The sequence below is a fragment of the Amaranthus tricolor genome, chromosome 16, assembly GCF_026212465.1.
Source record: "Amaranthus tricolor cultivar Red isolate AtriRed21 chromosome 16, ASM2621246v1, whole genome shotgun sequence".
Taxonomy (NCBI): domain Eukaryota; kingdom Viridiplantae; phylum Streptophyta; class Magnoliopsida; order Caryophyllales; family Amaranthaceae; genus Amaranthus; species Amaranthus tricolor.
Window position 1 is genome coordinate 1,897,940 of NC_080062.1, and position 20,161 is coordinate 1,918,100.

General features: G+C 28.8%; 2 protein-coding genes across 2 annotated transcripts; one reads left to right on the plus strand and one right to left on the minus strand.

The window, feature by feature from the left end:
- The first annotated feature begins 1,707 nt into the window (after positions 1-1,707).
- On the plus strand, positions 1,708-7,524 carry LOC130802272 (uncharacterized). The gene is made up of 5 exons (XM_057666217.1): positions 1,708-2,682; positions 5,450-5,486; positions 5,943-6,179; positions 6,266-6,313; positions 6,839-7,524. Exons 1-5 carry the CDS (start codon positions 2,375-2,377, stop codon positions 7,298-7,300), a joined length of 1,092 nt encoding a protein of 363 aa, XP_057522200.1. The 5' UTR covers positions 1,708-2,374; the 3' UTR covers positions 7,301-7,524.
- A 3,207-nt stretch (positions 7,525-10,731) lies between these two features.
- LOC130802273 (delta(7)-sterol-C5(6)-desaturase-like) lies at positions 10,732-18,920 on the minus strand. Its single transcript, XM_057666218.1, has 3 exons — positions 18,442-18,920; positions 13,586-13,891; positions 10,732-11,461 (listed from the first exon to the last, which is right to left on the minus strand). Exons 1-3 carry the CDS (start codon positions 18,683-18,685, stop codon positions 11,145-11,147), a joined length of 867 nt encoding a protein of 288 aa, XP_057522201.1. The 5' UTR covers positions 18,686-18,920; the 3' UTR covers positions 10,732-11,144.
- Between the last annotated feature and the right edge of the window lie 1,241 nt (positions 18,921-20,161).

The following is a 20,161-nucleotide window of genomic DNA, read 5'->3' on the forward strand; positions in this document are numbered from 1 at the left end:
TCAGTTAAAATAAATATTACTCTTTCCGTTCTATAATATTTTTCCGTTTGAAATATTTCATCTAAGATGAGTGAAATTTAATCAATGTTACTGACATATATATTTAAAAGTTAAAAGATAAAACATTGTTGAATTCTCATTTAGAAAATAAATAGGCCCAGTATTTTGTTGAAGGAATATATTGAATTTGACTTATTTAAGTATATGTTATCAAGGAGAAACAACAACTATTAATAAAATATACATATTACAAACTGCCTTAAACTAACATTCTTATAAAAGTTAGATACAACATGACAAAATCATTATCTAGAGATAATGATGTTTATAGAGTCCCTTAATTAATTAATATGAAATGGAGTATTATTTTATGACCATCATAACCTTAAAAATAATGCTTGAAGCCTCATGACCCATGTAACATGTTATATATTACGCCTTCTTATATAAAAGTCATTTGAATTAAAAGTGTGAATATAATTTAGACTTTTTTTATATTTGGTATTAAATACTTTATTTGAAATAAAAAGTGGGTTAGATTCTAATATGTGATCTTCTATTCTGATTTTCATTTATTGATACTAGTTATTTTAATTTGTCGAGTCGAATAATAATCGATTTTAATAAGCGATAAATTTTGAACCAACTCAAATAGTAACACAATTTGTTACTATTTGAGTGGAGACTATATCCCTTAGAAAGACTAGAAAATAATCATTTCTAATCTAATTAAATGTCTAATTTGATTTTACACACTTTCTGATAAAATATTTTAGTTTTAGATATTTTTAGTTATATCTAATTAAAAATTATAAAAAGTTAATAATAATTATATTTTTATTGAGATAAATAAAATAATATTTATAGAATGAGAATAAAATTCAAACCAAGAATAATTACTTAATAAGGTCATAAAAATAAAATATTTTATTCCAAAAAGAGATAATTAGGAATTGATCAAGATAGGATTTGCTCAACATAGGAAATTATCCCTAAAAAGTTTGTTGAATGTATTCATAGAGTATGGACTACTCTTTTGAAAGTGATACTCCACATTCCACAACCACAAATAATTCAGACAAAACATACAACAATTTTACCAAACTCCTATAAATGACCTTTTTCATTCTTAACATCCAATAATCAAATCAATCAAAAATCTATCTCACAATTCCCAACCTTTTACTTTGTTACTCCTCCAGTTCTCCATCAAAATTACCTATTGGGAATTAGTGGAATTTTGAAATATATTTTTTAAAATATATATATATATATATATATATATATATATATATATATATATATATATATATATATATATATATATATGTGTGTGTGAATGATGAAGTATAAAATATCATCTAGAAGCTTTATTTATTTGTGTTATCTTAACAATAAATATATTTATCTTTAGTACTCTTTATGTTTTCAAGACTTTCCCAACATTGATCGATTCCTTTTTACATTATAATATTTCTATTTTTGTAACATCTCTGCTACTTTATAAAATTTATATTTATATATTTTCTCTTATTTTTTATCTTATTTAATAATTTATCCCTATAACAACTTTATAGGAGTATTAATCAAACTATGATCTTGACAAAGAAAATAATACTTAATTTTCAATTAAGATAAGACCCAATCTTTAAATAAAAAAAAATAAAAGGGGGGGGGGGGGGGGGGGGGTGTTATATGGGAGTATGATTTATCTATTGTCAAATTCCAAAAAGGCAAAAGAAAACGAAAATCCATCACCTTACATTACTCCATGACATTAACCCTCATTTTCTCTCTCTGCTCTCTTAAACCAAAAGCTGACTTCCTCATACAACGTTCAAATATCTTTTCCATCGATTGATTGAGCTCCATTTTCTCAGTTGCTCCATCTTATTCAACCTCTAATGCACCTAAGTCTTCAATTTTAGCTCAATTTTTTTTCTGGGTATCATTTTTTGGTCTTCCATTTCAGTTTCAGCTGCTAATTTTCCTGGGTAGTAGGAAAAACCTTCTGGGTCTTCCAGTTTCAGCTCAATTTTGAGCTTAATTTCTTTCTGGGTGATCAAATTTTAGTTCAAAATATTCTAATTCATCATATTTTATCTCCTAATTATCAGGGTCATCATAAATTATCTCAAGTTTTTCTAGGTTGTTGATTCTGAGCTGATATTTTTTCTGGGTCAATCCAGCTTGAGCTTAAAGAGTACTGGGTCGTTCTATTTTTGATCAAAATTTATGTGGGTAACCAAGTTTGAGCTTAATTTTCATCGATTTTGAGGTGGAACATTCCAATAAGCTTTAATCATTCTTTAATAAGGAGTTTTTTGGGATGAAAAATGCATAAAACAGGGTAAACTCATGAAAGATATAGAAAATGGGTGGAGTTACTTCGTCAATTGCGGCTAAATTTGCATTTTTCCCACCAACTCCTCCGTCATATACAGTGGTCGCCGATGAGAATTCCGGCGACGGAAAATTTATGATACCGGAAGTTCCTAGTAGGAATGGGGTGGATGTTCTTAAGCTTAAAACGCGGCGAGGGAACGATGTCGTTGCGGTGTATGTGAAGCATCCTAAAGCTTCTTCGACTTTGCTGTATTCTCATGGCAATGCTGCTGATTTAGGTCAAATGTTTGAACTTTTTGTGGAGCTTAGTAGCCGCCTTAGGGTTAATCTAATGGGGTAATTTTCTAATCTTCTATTTGGTTGAGTTTTTATTGGTGTTATAGTCAGTTTTTTGGTATTAGAATTTAGAATTCTGAAATGGATATTGTTGGGTTATGTGTTGTATATTTGTATAAGGATATAAGATGATGAAATATTAAAGTGACATTCTTTGCTTTAAATGAATGATTGTGGATGTTTAGGCTCTTTTGGAGGTTTTAATTCATGAATTTTATAACTTTGAATGTTGGAGGAGTATTGTTGCATACAATCTCATGAGTTGATTAATGTCAATCTATTTTGGTTTATCTAGGCGATCTAATCACGCCCCCTCACACGTAGGGCTGCACACGGTCCGGTCTGGTCTGGTTTGACAGAAAAATCAGACCAGACCAGAAATTTCAGTCTGAAAATTTTTCAGACCAGACCAGACCAGTCAAGAGACCAGATCGGACCAGATTTTTTTAATTGAGTGAGAATCTAAGATAAACGATAATCTGTAAACAAAATATATCATCATGAACGCTAAGCCTTTCCTACAAGCCTCATAGTTAAACATCCAACTCTTTATGTGAGCTTCTTGTTCCCCTTGTTCATTAACACTTGATTGAAAACTCAATTGTGTTTGAGTAGCATTTGATTTGTTATTGAGTGAAAATCTAGTACACTTACTTAAATGTGCTCTATAAGTACTAGTCCATTTACACTAGGATTGCACTTATATTCACGACCACAATAGTTGCACTTACATTTCTTTTCCATATTTTTGTTTGTAAATTTGGTGAAGTGATCCCATATGTCGAATCTTGGTTTCACAAGCTTCCTCCTTTGTTTGCTCATAGCTTCGTCCTTTTTGATTTCATTACCATCCTGATCATCCACTTCATTTTCATCGCAAACTATAAAAGGTTCATCCATCGACATCGCAAACTACAATTGATCATCAACAATCTATTTAGTCTACAAAGACTACAATATCAACCAATATCAACAACATATCAACCTTAATTAATGAGGGGTAGTTTCTTGCATTTTCTTGCATAATACCAACATATTAACATTCAACATATCAAACGAGTAATACCAACATATTAACATTCAACATTCAACATAATTAACAATTTAACATTCAGAATTTCAGAATGTTGATTCTTCTAATACTACAATCAAATAAAATGGTGATTCTTCCAAATTTCAATACTACAATCAAACAGAATTTTAGATGCTGCTGTTTCTATTGAATTGTGAAATGGGTTCTTGTTTTTCTGAATAATCTTTTTGTGTACAATTATTTCATTCAACATTCAACTGAAAGTTAAGCAATCCATTCGTCCATAACCAATTAACATAAAACTGAAAATTACCACTTGAGAAGTTGAGATTCTTCGAATTTAAACAAAAACTGATAAAAAAAACCCTAAAAAATCAACCAATATACTTACATTACGAGATTCTACACTTGATTCTGTGGTGACTGGTGAGATTGGAGAATGAAGATTGGAGGAGGAGCGTCGAAGCCTCGAAGAAGCACAGAAGCACAGTCGTCTGGCGATGAGTTGAAGGAGGCCGTCTGTCGTTTGGCGTCTGGCGTCTGTCGACTGTCGATGGGTTGAAGGCTTGAAGCTCGAAGAGTTGAAGCCTCGAAGGAGGCGAGGAATTAGAGAGGAGGCGACGAATCAAAGAGGAGGCGAGGAAGATAGAAGAATGTTACGAGTTGGGAGAAGGAGGCAGCCAGGCAGGAGTAGTAGCCCTAAGCCCCTAACATTTGAATAAAATGGAACTTACGGGTTCCGATCTACGGTTTACGGTTTTCACCAGACCGGAATTTATTACGGTTTTCCAGTCCGGTCTGGTCTAAAAATTTTAAAACCGGGAGCGGACCGTAAACAGTTAAAAAAAAAACCCAGACCAGACCATTTAGACCGTAGACCAGACCAAATATTTAAATTACGGTTTTGTCCGGTTTGGTTTACGGTTTAGACCAAACTCTGTTCAGCCTTACTCACACGACATTAGAGTCTTTTGTGCTAAAAATGTGGAAACCCCTCCTCTTTATGCACATGAAACTTAATATTCCACTTGAAATAGGGTGAATGAAATTTGAATTCATGACTTGAGTATCTGATAATGTGTTAACGAATCAACTCAATCAAAATCAAAGGTCTAAACTGTTGGTTGTAGCTTCGTAATATGCTGTATACTCTATCAAGCCCCCTCAAAAGAGAGCCCTTTGGGCTGGAGGTGTAGATGTGGCATAGGCCCTCCTCGTACCTAACACTTAATATTCTTCTTGAAATGAGGGGCGGATAAGATTCGAACACATGACTTGGGCATTTGATACTATGTTAAGAAACTAACTTAACCAAAAGCTTAAAATTATGGTTGGAACCCAAATATGCTATACTCTTATCACTATTCGTGTTCTCTATTACAAATGGGAATACACTGCATTTAGGTCAACTATGTATCGTGAAAAAACTATATGTTATCATGTCTACACCAGAAAGGGTATAGATCGTATTTAAAAGGCCCGATCTGCTTGTATAGATCTTGGAAGTGCATTTGTTATTGCTTGGACTGATGCATATGTGCAAGAAGCCAAAAACCAACTAAAGAACATTCTCACTAGGTGAAAGATCTAAAATATCATGTTGTAAACTTGTAAAATTGGCTAGTTTCTCGTCATTAGGTATAAGTTTGTTGAATAGCTACTATTTTTTATGTATGTAATACGTCCTGAAAGTTACATGTCTGATTACAATTGCTTTCGTCGTGATATTTTTAGGTATGATTACTCCGGATATGGACAGTCGACAGGAAAGGTAGTGTCTGATACTCTCATCTTTTCTTATCAGTTGATAGACCATGTTTTCAGACGGGATATTGGGTTGATGATGATAATGATGATGATGATGAATCAATCATATGTTTTCAAACATAGGCTTTTCTTCAAGGCATTCATTTCCCAAGTTTGTCATGTGTTCGATGTTTATGACTTCCGGGTTACACGAGGAGATTGTGGAGGAAAGTCCTATATAGTTATCCCAAACTAATGCTCATCTCACATGAGACCGATTGAACTTTGCGTATCCATTCCATTATTTGTTTTAAATTTGAGTGTTCTAGCGATTCAATCCGTCATGCCTATAGTTGTGACCTCATAGGAATACAGCCTTGTTTGTTTCGGTTCTTGTCTAGCAAAGTATAATAGGTTTATTACGATGTTAGTCTTGATTTGACATACGATCATAACATCCATTGTTTTTGTCTTGGAACAGCCTACTGAATCTAATACATACGCCGACATTGATGCAGCATATAAATGCCTCAAAGAGCAGTATGGGGTGAAAGATGAACACTTAATATTGTACGGTCAGTCAGTCGGCAGCGGTCCTACAGTTGATCTAGCTGCACGCACCCCTAACCTTCGAGGGGTTGTTCTGCATAGCCCTATCCTTTCTGGAGTGAGGGTGCTTTATCCAGTCAAAAGGACATATTGGTTTGATATATACAAGGTATCAGGAAAAAAGAAATCGAGTTTTTTTCCTTCTAATTGTATAGACATTTTTGCCAACTGCCCTTACTCCTCTGTTTCTTACAGAACATCGACAAAATCGCCCTGGTGAATTGTCCTGTCTTGGTGATCCATGTAAGTACTTGTTCAGTTTCTATCGGTAAATTTTGTCCAAAATTCATAATGTAAATAGAAAGATTTTTTATGGGAAACAGCTGATAACTGATTGGAGTGACTGAAATTGTCAAATAAGCTATTTTTTCCAAACACCCTAGTAACCCTCTAGTCGTAGAGTTTCGATACTAACCCTTATGTCATTTGCTGGTATCATAAGTACTCTGAATATACACATCAGCTCATGTAGCCCATATATAGCTTAAAAGCCATCTGTACCATACATACAAGGCTCACCCTTGGAGCTTGCGGGGAAGGTTTTACGGACAAATATTGATCGGGAATAGCGCTTTATAATCTGAAAATAAAACGAATCGTACACACAGGGCACACCCTTTTCTTTTAGTAGCTCGCATTTATGTCCACTTTTTCGAAAACTAAAACGGTTTGGATATATAATGTTGCTTCTTTTCCGTTGTTTAGTTGGATAATATGCACCTAGTAATGCTACTAGCTGATCATTGTCGATGCATCAAATTCTTGCAGGGAACATCCGATGAAGTTGTTGATTATTCCCACGGGAAACAACTTCATGAACTCTGTAAGAAAAAGTACGAACCCTTGTGGCTCAGTGGCGGTGGACATTGCAATCTCGAGCTCTACCCAGAATATATCAGACATTTGAAGAAGTTCGTATCATTTCTCAACAAACCGAAGCCAACTTCAAACGGTACTAAAGATCCGACTGTAGAGTCCTCATCGAACGAGCCTTCTAATGAGTCAACCGTAGAATCAGGCAATCATACCAAGGCGTCCGACAACCAAAACAAGGTATCCACAACGTCAAATGCAGGCACATTTGAATTGAAATCTGACCTCCCAGAAGTATCGAGAATTAGCTTAGATAGCCGGCTTGAAAAATCCAAGAAGACTTCCAAACCCGAAAAATCGCGAATGAGCACAGACCAGGTTGACAGATTTAGGAGAAAAAAGGGACTATTATGGTGATCGAAAGTTCGATCTTCAATTACGAGTCACGAGCGATTGTGACAACCTTTGGCTTGTTGCAAAGGGGATTTTATTTCTTACACTGATTCTGTAACAATGTGTATTAACTAATAACTCCAAAAGTATAAATTTGAGTGTTGTTAATTGTTGAGATGTTTTGATCCATACCTGGATGGTAAATGTTCTTACACAGGCAAATCATTTGAGCATAATAAGCTCATTAGTAACCCAATTTGGCCAAGTTTCATCTAGAGTACAATAGATACAGTCTGTTTGATTGTTGGTACAAAATAATAGTAATGAAAATGATTTGAGGTGTAAATTTATTAAGAAATGTACGAAATGTATTCATCACAACAAAAAAAATTACGATTTTCCAAATGGTACATTGGGATGAATTTTGTGAAGAAATAAGATGAACAAAGTAAACATGTATTCATCACGGGAAAAAGCTCAAAACTTAGAGTCACCCTATGAAATTTCCTTAATGGGTAATTTTTCTCAAATTCTCAACTTTAACTACTTTAAAAACAATGGTGGAATTTGATTCAAATTCAAATTTGAAAAATTTTGATTTTCCATATAAAAAATTTGAACTAATTTCAAATTTTCCAATAAAATCATTGTTCCCAAACATAGCGTAAACAAATTCTATATAATCTGTTGTGAGTTGTGACTTTGTAACTACACCGAAAAACTATCCATAAATTTTTGGTATCCTATTTTCATTTTTCATAACGGTTTTAGGGATGGATATAGGTCTCTAGTCTTTGATTCGTAGGTCTAAATTCAAATTCGATATTATTCAAATTTGATTTATGTTCATCTCTACGCTAAGTGGTGAGTCTTTTAAGATCTAATCATAGTTCTATGCAAATCTGATGTCCTTGGCAAGGTTTGTGGCCTTTGCTATCTAAACTTTACTTTCTATATATGGGCCATAAAGATGATTCCTCCCAAATAACTATTCTTTTTTATTTTTTAAAAGAGAATCAGCTAGTCTCTTGAGAGAACGTCTTTTTGAAAGACATATCTTAAGTCTAGCCCATTAAAGATTAATGTCTACTTACTGTATTATTGATGCCTAATTACATTCTCCTTAATGCGTACTTATTGTATCATTAATGTCTAGTTTCAATATCTTAAATGTCTACTTACATAATTCTTAATGCCTATTTACAATATTTTAAAAAATATAAAATGGGCCGGTCTAATTAGAGATGGTCTATTAAAGAGACTGCCTCTCAAATTTGTAAAAGAGAATTATAAGGGTAAATGTGATATATAGAGTTTGATTATATATTTATGTATAAATAATATTCTCATACTGTTACTTTACCCACTAAATTAGTTGACATTTAATATTTTATAAGTTAAGTAATGGAAGTGTCCTTCATCTTTACCTTTTATCTTTTAATGGTTGAGTTCTAATGATGCAAAATTATATATTCAAAACTATACTCTTTCCAACAAATTAGTTGCAACAAAAGATTTTTTTAAAAAAATTTATGGTTGAGAATAAAAATGAAATTAAAGGGAAGAACGTAAATGCAATAATCTTCTCAAAAAAACGTAAATGCAATAAAGTAAAGGTAATTTTTATCAAATGAATTGTGAAAATGCATTGAAGTAAAATTTAAAGAATTAAATAAAATTAGATATTTTGAAGTTCGCTTATAAAAAATTTAACTTATCCGAAAATATTGCTTTCAATTTCTCTAATTTAAGATGAAAGGCGTAAATATTTTTTTATTACAAATGTAGATTTAATTTTTAATTCCTTTTTTTTTTAACATCTATACAGCTGTACTATAAAGTTGAATGGGTAACAATTTATAAATAATGATAACCATGCGCAAGAATTTCTAGTGTACATTTCTAATTTTGTTTATATAAAAAATCTTTAGATCGAAAAAACAGGAGCATAAACCTACACATATATTTTTTATGCATTTAAAATACTACTAAAATTAATCACCCTCATAAATATAAAAATTGTGTAATAAATAAATATTTGAGGAAAGCCATGTATACCCAATAAGGCTATACTCAACTTGGATATAATGCTATTACAATATTGAGATTGCTTCCCACCTCATAACCATATAATATATAGTTGAGGATTTAATTTTCAAGGAGATATTAGATGATTTCTTATTATCTTCACTATATTAATTAAAAAGGTGGCTCCCTTTGACCTTTCTTTATTACATTTAAATAAAATTAACTTACAACTAACAAATGCGACTTGTTAATAATCTCTAACAGTATGTTTGGATAGAGAGAAATAAAGGAAAATAAAAGGAAGTGACTTAAAAGGATAAAAATCTCTTATTTGGATAATAAAAAGATAGAGGAGAAATTTAGAGTGAAAGGATTTAGAGGTAAAACATAGACAAATTTTATTAAAAATACAATCTCTCTTAAAATGGAATGATTTGAAGGAAAAACACTCATTTTCTTTCGTTTTTCCTTCCCTTTTAAACTAACAAGGTACACTCTCCTTATTTACCCCTCCCTTCCTTTATTTTCTCTTCTAATTTTTTATCCAAATATAGTGTAAGTTCTTTCATCTACAAATAATATATCATTTTCACAATATTATTAAATGACCCATAACTATTTCAAGTAGAATCAATATTTTGCACCATTATCATGTATGAAAAGTCAAAGAGGATATGTATTGTATCCATACTTCTATTTTAAAGAGTTCACATGTAACATAGTATATATCATAAATTTTCAACCATCAACCTAAAGTATCGAATACGTAAGCACAAGAGCGAGTACGACCGTGAGACCGAGCCCGAACCCAAGCATCAATTGACCATTAGATCATTAGAAGAGTCAAAGAGTAAAGATAGTCCTATTTTTGTTGCGCAAAAATATGATAAATAAGGAGTGAATGACAATGACATCCTGTATCAATCATTCAATAAGCATGCAAATACTTCATGATGATCGCAACTCATTATGCTGGTATTTGTTGACCAAGGGTTGGGATGAATCCATGGAAATAATCATTACCCAAAAAATGTAGAAGAAATTATGGAAAAAAAGTGTCTTATAGTATAAGGGTAGGTACTATACAATGGTAGTCATTATGACTTTAAGCTCAAAGAAAGTAGTAAAAGTATATATATGTGGGGTGACACTTGCATAGTATAATCATTTTTACAAAACATCAAACATTTTTTTGGTATGGTCATGCATAATAACTCACTATGATTGGTTAAAAACATTCTCGACTCTATAAAAATAAATGGAAATAAATAAAAATGGATATATATAAAAAAAAATAAAACCATAATGTTAAATAAAACAGATAGATATATATTTTAAAGTGTAAAAGATAAAATTAAAGAAAAAATATAGACTGTTTTCATACATAATTTATAATTACAAACATTGTTCGAAAACAATAAATTACATAATTTAATAGAGAAATTCTTACAAGTATAAAAAGTTTTATTTTCTCTCAAATACTACATAGATACATACATAACATTAACATAGTAAAACAAAAAAATGTTTATGAACGAAAGAAGCTCAATGCACATTGGAATTTACAACAATTTGTTTGCACAAACTAGACAATTTGATTTCACAAACTAAAGCTAGAATTTCCCAAAGTCCTAATGTATTTTAAATTTTTAATCCTTCCTAAGAGATATATTTTTCAATTTTGAAATAAATTAATGACTATATCCCCCACCCACACCAAAAAGAATATACATTGATACAATAAGAAATTAAACATTTAACCAAATGCAATCCCTAATTTGAATATCGCCAATCTTAATCTTTTAAAATTAAAGTTTTGGCGTTGTTACTGTATAATACATTAGCAAACCTTCTTCGATTTGTTAAACTCGAAGTCATCATCGTCGAGTGTAGGGTCTCGAAGGGTTCCGAAAATCCAATCCATCAATAATGTATAATGACCATAGTTATGCCGGTATGTGGTGTGGTGGATGGTGTGGTAGCCGGCGCCCATCACCGGCCATACTTTGCCATGAATGCAATCATGAATATTGGCTGTCCATAAGCCTTCTATGAAAATGAGGGTTATGTGGGTTGTAAAGTGTATTGGCACAAGAAATAGTGCTAAGAAATGAGGTATAGCTTGGATAATACCATCAAGGGGATGAAATGCAAGACCTATATCAAACAAAGGGAAAATTTTAAAAAAAAAGTTAATTAAATAAATAATATACATTAAAATGATAAGCAATCATAATATAGTTATCATTTTATATATTGGATAGTGTTTGGTAATTTAGGATATAAAAAAGAGCTTATTGGGGTAAATCAAGTGATTCGAACAAGTTTCATAAAAATTAGTCCGTCAAATTAGCCACTCTGATCAACTATTAATTGTTTGTCAAACATCTATTAAATTATGTGTCATTCTTAATTATTTGAGTGATGCAGATTTAGAATTGATGTTCATTACCGATATATTTGTTATCGCTAAAATAGTAAAATTGCATATATTTGACTCTTCTAAACCTCATTTAAATGTGATTCATTTTATAAAGTCCATAGAATGAATAAGAAAATTCAAGTTAAAAATTTGGATTTCTTTTTACTAGCTCCAGTTCACTGGAAAAGAAATATTTATTTTTTGACACTATTTACTCAGTACTTTTAATTTGTATTTTATTTTTAATTTATAAATTAAAATATAATCAAGTGAGATATTATTTGATTCATCTCAATGCAAAGATTATTAATATTCACTTTTTATTGAATTTTGTTATGTATAATAAGAGATTTTACACATTAAATAACATGAACAAATAAATATTCCATTTTCAGTGAGAGGAGAAAGTGTTCCCTAAAATTACATAAAATTTATTATTTATCATCAAATCAAGCGGTACTATGTTTAAAGTTGTTTTATTTATAATTGTAAATTAGAGTAATTGAATGTTTGATATTTTCGTCCGTCAATATTGATACTCCCTTATCTCAACACAAGTATCCTTTTAATTAATTTTGCACAAAATTTAGATATGTAAGTAAATAAATAATAAATTAAAGTTGAAGAATTTTATGAGGCTGGAATAAATATGAACCACACATAATTAAGAATATTAATTATCTCATTCAACCAACTTCTTTTAATAATATTCTTTTAAATATGCTCTTAGAGTTATTATAAATAAAATTATTTGAATGAGATAATTAATGACTCTTAACATATGCACTTATAGCATAGATTAAATAAACCCATAAAAAATGAGACATTTACATCAAATAAATTCACATTCTTTTTTAATTTATCTTTACATATCTTTAATACATTTTTCCATGATATATCAATTTTCTTTTCTTGTATAATTTCTACAATTACTCCATAATAAATTTTGTGGGACAGAGTATGAAAAAACGAGCTTTGTCACATCAAAAGTCATTAGAGCCAAAATGATAATTAAAAACAAGAAAAAGGTATTTGTCCAAATTAATTTTGAAAACCTGTTTTATGACCCAATTATTTATCGTTATGGATACAAAGATGTTAAATAAAATCTCAAATTCTCAAATAAGAGTGTGTTATGGTCAAATTATTTTGTCAAATAAGATGTTAAATTATTTTTATTTGAATAGTTTAATATACACTTATTATTTTAAAGCGATTACTTATAATCTTAAAGTGATCACTTATAATTTTAAAATCGTCACTTTTTCTAGTTTAAATTGATCACTTATTATTTTAAAGTTACTATTTATAATCTTAAAGAAATCAATTAAAAAATTAACTAATTTATCTCAAGGTTTGAGGACAATGTTAAAGTCACCACTTTTTTATATATGAAAAAAATTATTTATACAATAAATATTATTAATGCTTTTTCATCTAATTTACATAGAAAAAAAGATTTTGCATCTAATAATTCTCATTACTTTGAGTTCCAACAATTAAATATTCAAGAATATAATATTGAATATAGAAAAATTTATAATCAATTTACTTTTACATAATCTTAAGTCTTAGGGCCTTAATATTAGAATTTATTTCATCATTTATTAATAAATTTTAAGTTTTCTATAATTATATTTAGTTTTAGTTCACCAAAATCCCAAAAAAGACGGTTATATAATAAATGTAAAACTTAAAATATTTTCAAATTCAAAGGAATTGGGAGTAATCAAATACTCTCTTTGTGCATTAAAATTTGTTGCATTAGTATATTTAAAAGGTTGTCACTTTAATTATCAGTCTAATATAAAAATTCAAAAGGATAAAAAAAAAAAAAAAAATAGTCGGAGTAAGCTGACCTGCAAAAGGGGAAAGAGTATTTTGCTTGTTGTAAATATGATGAATTGCATGAAGATACTTGTAAAGAGGTTTAATGTCATGTAATTCTCTATGTGCCCAATAAATCCCAAATTCCACAATTAAAAGGTAAATGAGAATGTATCCCAAGTAAGTTGGTACACCAACATCACTTATCCTTGGAAAACATCTTGTCCATCCCATTTCAATTACATGCTCTGAAAATGTTGGTAGAAGTGTGTACCATGGCATGGCCTTCATTGCTACACATATTTGTAAAATCATTGCTTTTTTTGATGGAATGCAATCTAAAACATTCAAAATTACAAAAATGATATAAATTAGTTTTAATATTTGTCCAACTTCAAATATTTTTCATAGAAATAACAATTGTAAATGTTATATACTTCTATAATCGTTAAAAAGACAGCAAAAAAATTCTACAAAATAAAACATGATAAGAAATGATATAAACACTTTGATCTCTCTTAAGTTTCGTGCAAATTCAAAATATTATGTTATGACATGAATTAAAGAAATTTACAAATTTATCTTAAATCATGATCATATAACAAAAAATACATTCCTTATTTGGGGAACATAATCTGAAGTTGACTATTGTCTCATTTGGTACTTGCCTCCTAAAGTGTAAAAATAAAAATTCGAGAAAACTTATTTCTCCAAACTTATATATAGTTTAGATTTTAGATTAATTCACTTTTACAATTTTACCCTCACATATGTGTTATTTTTTTAATTTTTAAATCTAGTTTTAGTTTAATTAATTAGAAAATAAAAAGGTAATTCTCAAAAGATTTTATACAACTTCCTTAATTGAAAGATACTTTCTAATGAGTCTTGGTCGTGCACATTATGTAGTTGGCAATTATACCCATGATAGTTAACCAAGTTAGAAAGACTCCTAAAACTAAAACTATCCTACTTCAGTTCAACTTTGAAGAAGCTTCTTAACATAGGCGCTCTCTCTATATGTTTAAGTTTTATGTTATTAAATTTGCTATATATTTAATTTTAATTTAATTTATTAAAAATAATATATTTTTAATCTGAGTCATGACCCCACAATTGTTCTTAAATTCTAATTTACACATTTAATTTATTCCACCTAAATATTATACAACAAAGTCAATAAAAATAACTTTATGATTTAGGAGTATTATTTATAATAGTAAGTCTTTTTATCTACCTTTGTTTTGTTAATGTTTAAATTATTCTTTTATTTATTTAGTTAACTATTCTAATGATTAACTTTGCCATAGATTAACTTGTGTGTTTTGAAAGTAGCTTTACTCATATGGTTTTGGTGTTATATTCATCTCTATTTTTAAAGGACGCTTTTTATTTAGAATATTAAACTGTTTTTCTATATTTTCTCTTTAAATTATTTAAATTAGCTATATTTATGATATACTAAAATGATGATTAAAACTAAGACATTTGCATGCATGTTAGAAGTGAAGTATTTACGAGTCAAATGGAGTCATAGGTTGGACTAAATCTAGGAACTTGTAGCTAGAGAGAGAGAGATAGTGACACACCAATGTTTTTGTAACTACACTCCTACTCTGAGTACTTTGTTAGGTCAAAGAGAAGTTTCAGCTGAATGTCAGGTATGCCTAAAAGACAAAACAACGTTGAGAAACACAAATATGAAAGACAAATGATTTTGTAATAGTTTAATTAGTAGTAGGTTTTTAAATAAATATAAATAAATAAATAAAAGTTTTTAATGTATTTTTAATCCGCTTGTAATCAAAGTGAATGACCTCATCATCATATTTAATAGATTTTGCTCACGTAATATATGATCAGGTTTTGAGCAGGGTTGGATGACAACAGACCATATCCTCACCAAAGATATAAAAAGATTGCAGCCAATAAGACCCTTAGCTCAAAAAACACATACGTTAAATAATTACTCGAAATAATCGTAAGTCAGGCAGAGGCACCATTAACATCCAACCCGATTGAAATCAGTTGGGATGGGTTTGGGTTCGGGCCAAAAGAATGTCTTGACTATTAGGACTAACATGCATTTATAAAATACTCCTTGCACAAAAGTTGCAAGTAATGAAAGAATCATCATATTTAAATAGTTTGAAATCTAAGGAATGTTCCATAACCAACATACATAGAATAATGTTGTAATTGGCAAAACAATATACCCTCGAAATGGCCAAAACGTACACATTCTCGAACATTTTCAATCATATTGTATACTTTATTTATTTAAAATTGGTCACAATTTCCATGATTTGTATAAATATACAATAATTTTTACCAAATTCCACCTCAAATTATCAAAATTGAACTTCAAATATCGACACAATCAAATAAAAGATGCAAATTATTTTATCTGAAAATGCATATGTGCAGTGTGCTACTTTCATAAAATATTTTTCCTCCAAAATATCACAATGTTGTCATTATCATTATTACATATTGTTCTTAAATTTTGTATTATTGTTAAATATCATATGATTATTGATTTAAATGTGTTGATTATAATGTATCTTTTATATCCATATTGGATGCTTATTTAAAACGAAAAATTAATTTATTAATTGATGCTAATTATATTGTATTATTAATTTTGTGAGTATATTAGGAAATAAAATATCAGCAATGTGTATCACTAATAGGAAAAATATTATTCTTTAAATAATTACTACCTCCGTCACAAATTAATTAATCAACATGAATTCATTATTTTCTCCTATCACTAAAAATTTAATTAATGTATAAAATATAAATTTATTTAATACTCAATCATAAATCCTCAGTATTTTTTATAAGGATAAGTTCAGAGAATTTTCTTAAATTTTGAAAATCAAATACTATTCAAAAGAGCGAAGTAAACTTATTTCTAGACCATCAAGAATATTCTAAAATATTATAATTTTTTAAAATTGGCAATTTAGACATTTAGTGACTAGAAAAAACTAACACAAAAAATACCAACATAATTTTCCCCTTTACCCCACTTGCCCTCCACTCCACCATTCCTTTCCCCACTCCCAAGTCCCAACTAAAAACTAGAGTTAAAAAATGTCAAAGAAATAGGACAGAAAAATTAATTATTCCCTTGGTCCCAATAAATATATCATTTTATTTATTTTTTTTAAAGTAACATAATATTTCCGAGATAAAAAATGTCATATGACTTTTAGTAGTGACTAACAATTAATCAAATACATAACAAATTTAATAAAAAACATTCTGTATAGAAACAGCCACAATCATGTATATCATTTAAATATGCCTAATTAATTTGTTATATTTTAGTATTTGTAAATGAATTTGTATATTCTTTCTATTCTCATAGACAATTTTAACTTTCTTTATTGAAAAATTATTCATATTTTTTTATCATTTCCTTTGTTTTACTAAACACCAGTATAAATTAAACTAAACTAATTGAAAAAAAGGAGGTTATAAAATCTATAAAATTAGGGAAAATTAGTTAAAAATAATATATGATATGACTTAACCACTAAAAATAACTTTTAGTATCGATTAACTCAAAATAATTCATACTATTAAAATAATTTTATTAATAACTCATAATAATTCCAGATTTTATTTATCTTTTCAAATAATCACGATTGTTTTAGCAAAATACATACTCTAAGTATTACGAGAAAGTTATACTTGCTCCATTCATGTATACTTAACACATTTAACTTTTTACGCAATTCAATGTTATTTTATTCATTTATATGTTGAATTATACAAATCTAGAAATTATACAAAGTTAATATTTCAAAAGTATGCGATCGGGCGATTCAAACAAGATTTCACTTGTCTATATTTTATCTTGCAAATTAAACACAATGAAAAATAATCTTAAACGATGAATAGTATTCATAACTCAAAATGTGGACTATTTTAATCTAATTTTTGTAAAATTAAATCTAAATCAAATTGTTGGAAATCAATACTACCTCCGTACAAACTTGATAATCAAATTGTCAGTTCTAATTATAGATGATAGCGACAATTCATCCCAAAAAACAAATATATCTCCAAAAATGTAAATTTAACAAACACAAAAGCTTTTATTGGTAATCTCTTTTTTAATTGTATATTTGAAAACCTTTTTATTATGGTATCCTCCTAATTTTTAGAAGTATAACTTTTAATTATGGTCTCTTTACCTTAAATTTCAAATTGGATATTTCCTCACAATTAGAGGGAGTGAGTACGTATCTTATAGTACATCATAAATTTTTTAAAATTTTATAATACAAATGCAAAGATACAGAAAAAGGTTTTTCTAAGAAAGCTCTCACATAATAAAAATATATCCATAGTTTTCTTAAAAAAAAAATCTGTTACAAAAATAATTCATATGTAATCTCACGTTAAAATATTAGTGACTGCAATTAAAATATAAGTCTGATAGGATACTTTAACTATTACCAATTTATTTTAAGATGAAACCTCATTTAATATGTAGAAGTTGGATAACAAATTTATTATGGTATCAAACTCATATGATCTTACATCGAAAAATTAGAGAGTGCGACTAAAATAAAAGTTTGATAGGATATTCCTACTATTACTAATTTTTTTAAGATGGAACCTCCTTTATTGTGTACAAGCTCGATAACAAAGAGCTGAAAAACTTACATGTGATCTCATATGGAAAAATTAGCTATAGAGTGTGACCAAAATATAAATTTGATGGGATACTCTTACTATTATCAATTTATTTTAAGATGAAATCTGATAACAAATTTATCATGATATCAGAGCGGATTATTTTGGATCAACCGAAAACAAAAAAATATTGGTATTCCATAAAAGAAATTTTTAATCAAAGAAAAAGAATTACCTTTAGGAATGTAGAGATTGCGCTTCCAATAGTAAATAACAAAGCACCAAAGAAATCCAGATCCCAAATACAATAAACTTCCACCAATGTAGTTTCTAAGCCATGTTTGGAAGAAATGGGGAAGATTTTCCCACAAAATAGGGGGTAAAATACTTCCCAAGAATATCCGATTATAAAAACTTGTCTCTTCAACGAACAACGCCTTATATTCATCCACACTACTGGAAATATTTCCCACCATCATTTTCAATGATTTTTTTTTGGTATACAAAGTTATTTATTAGATAGATATTGGTGAGATGAATTTAATTTTATATTTTTTGGAGTCACAAGAAAAAACCCAGAAAATCACAAGTCAAAAGAGGGAAAAAGTTTTGTACTTTTTGATTAAATGTTGTTAACTGATGAAGCAGACAGAAAAGCTGGAGTAAAAGAGTTTTCAAAGTGGAGGTAGAGCGATAATTAGGGGTTGTTTGGGTGTTTGAGAGAGAATTATAAAAGGCTATGATTTATGAAGAGTATATATAAACCCCGGGGAGACAAAGGTTTTTTATTAAAAAATTAATATAGAAAAATTGGATTTTGGAAGACGTTTTAGTTATAGTCTCTGTTGTATAATGTTATTCACATTTAAAATAATTCATTTTAAATAGAGTGAAGTTTGACTATAATTTTTAAGAGATATGTAGAAAAAATAATATTTTATTTGAGATCTCATTAGATTCGTGTTAATTTATACTCTCTTTCAATTCACTACTAATGTCTTATTTGTTTTATGCACTCTATTCAATTTATTTATTTAATCCTTAATATCTCTAATTGTGTATAATTAAACATTATGAAAAGTTGATATAAATAATGCTTGCATTGAGACGAATCAAAAAAGATCTCACTTGATTATGTTTTAACTTAATACAAATTAAAAGTATAAAATGAATAGTATTCAAAAAGTAAATATGACGTTAGTAAACATTTTTTATCAAACATTTTTTATAATTTTTTATGATACGTAATTAGAGATATTAAGGCTAAAAATTGCTTTGAAAATTATGCAAAAAGTAAACGAGAATAACAAAAAAGAACGCATGGAGTATAATATAATTATATTATTATTATTATGATTATCGTTATTAATATTACTATGTAATACTCCATCCAATTCCCAGATGATGTCCTATTACCTCAAATTTCTAATTTATATTTATTTGCCCTTAAATTTCACTTTAATTCAAAAAAGTACACTTTTTTTTACCAAGTGAACCTTAAAATCACATATTATCCACTATTTAGAGTGGTCTCTACCTTTTCTTAATATTTGGGTCAAACCAATATAGTAAATTAGATGTAGATTGGAGATAGTAGAACTCAAATTTTCAATTAAAACAGTCCCGTTACGAGCCACTTTTAGATGAGTTACACTGTCTAATTAAATTTATTAAAATATATATTTTTTGTGTTTATATAGTAAATTTCAATGTTTAACGTTTAAAACGTCTCTTATATAATTTTTTAAAATTCTCAAAATCTTAGGTGGCGGCTTCTAAGATTTTCTATATTTTGGTTCCATAGGACTTGAACTATTTTCTCTTTTTCAAATAAATGTTGCTAACTTATTTGATTTTTTTTGACTAATTTCTTTGTTTTTTAGCTACGAGCAATTTCACTAGTGGTAATGATGATGATATTCACAAAAATGAATTTGGAATTTAATTTAACAGGC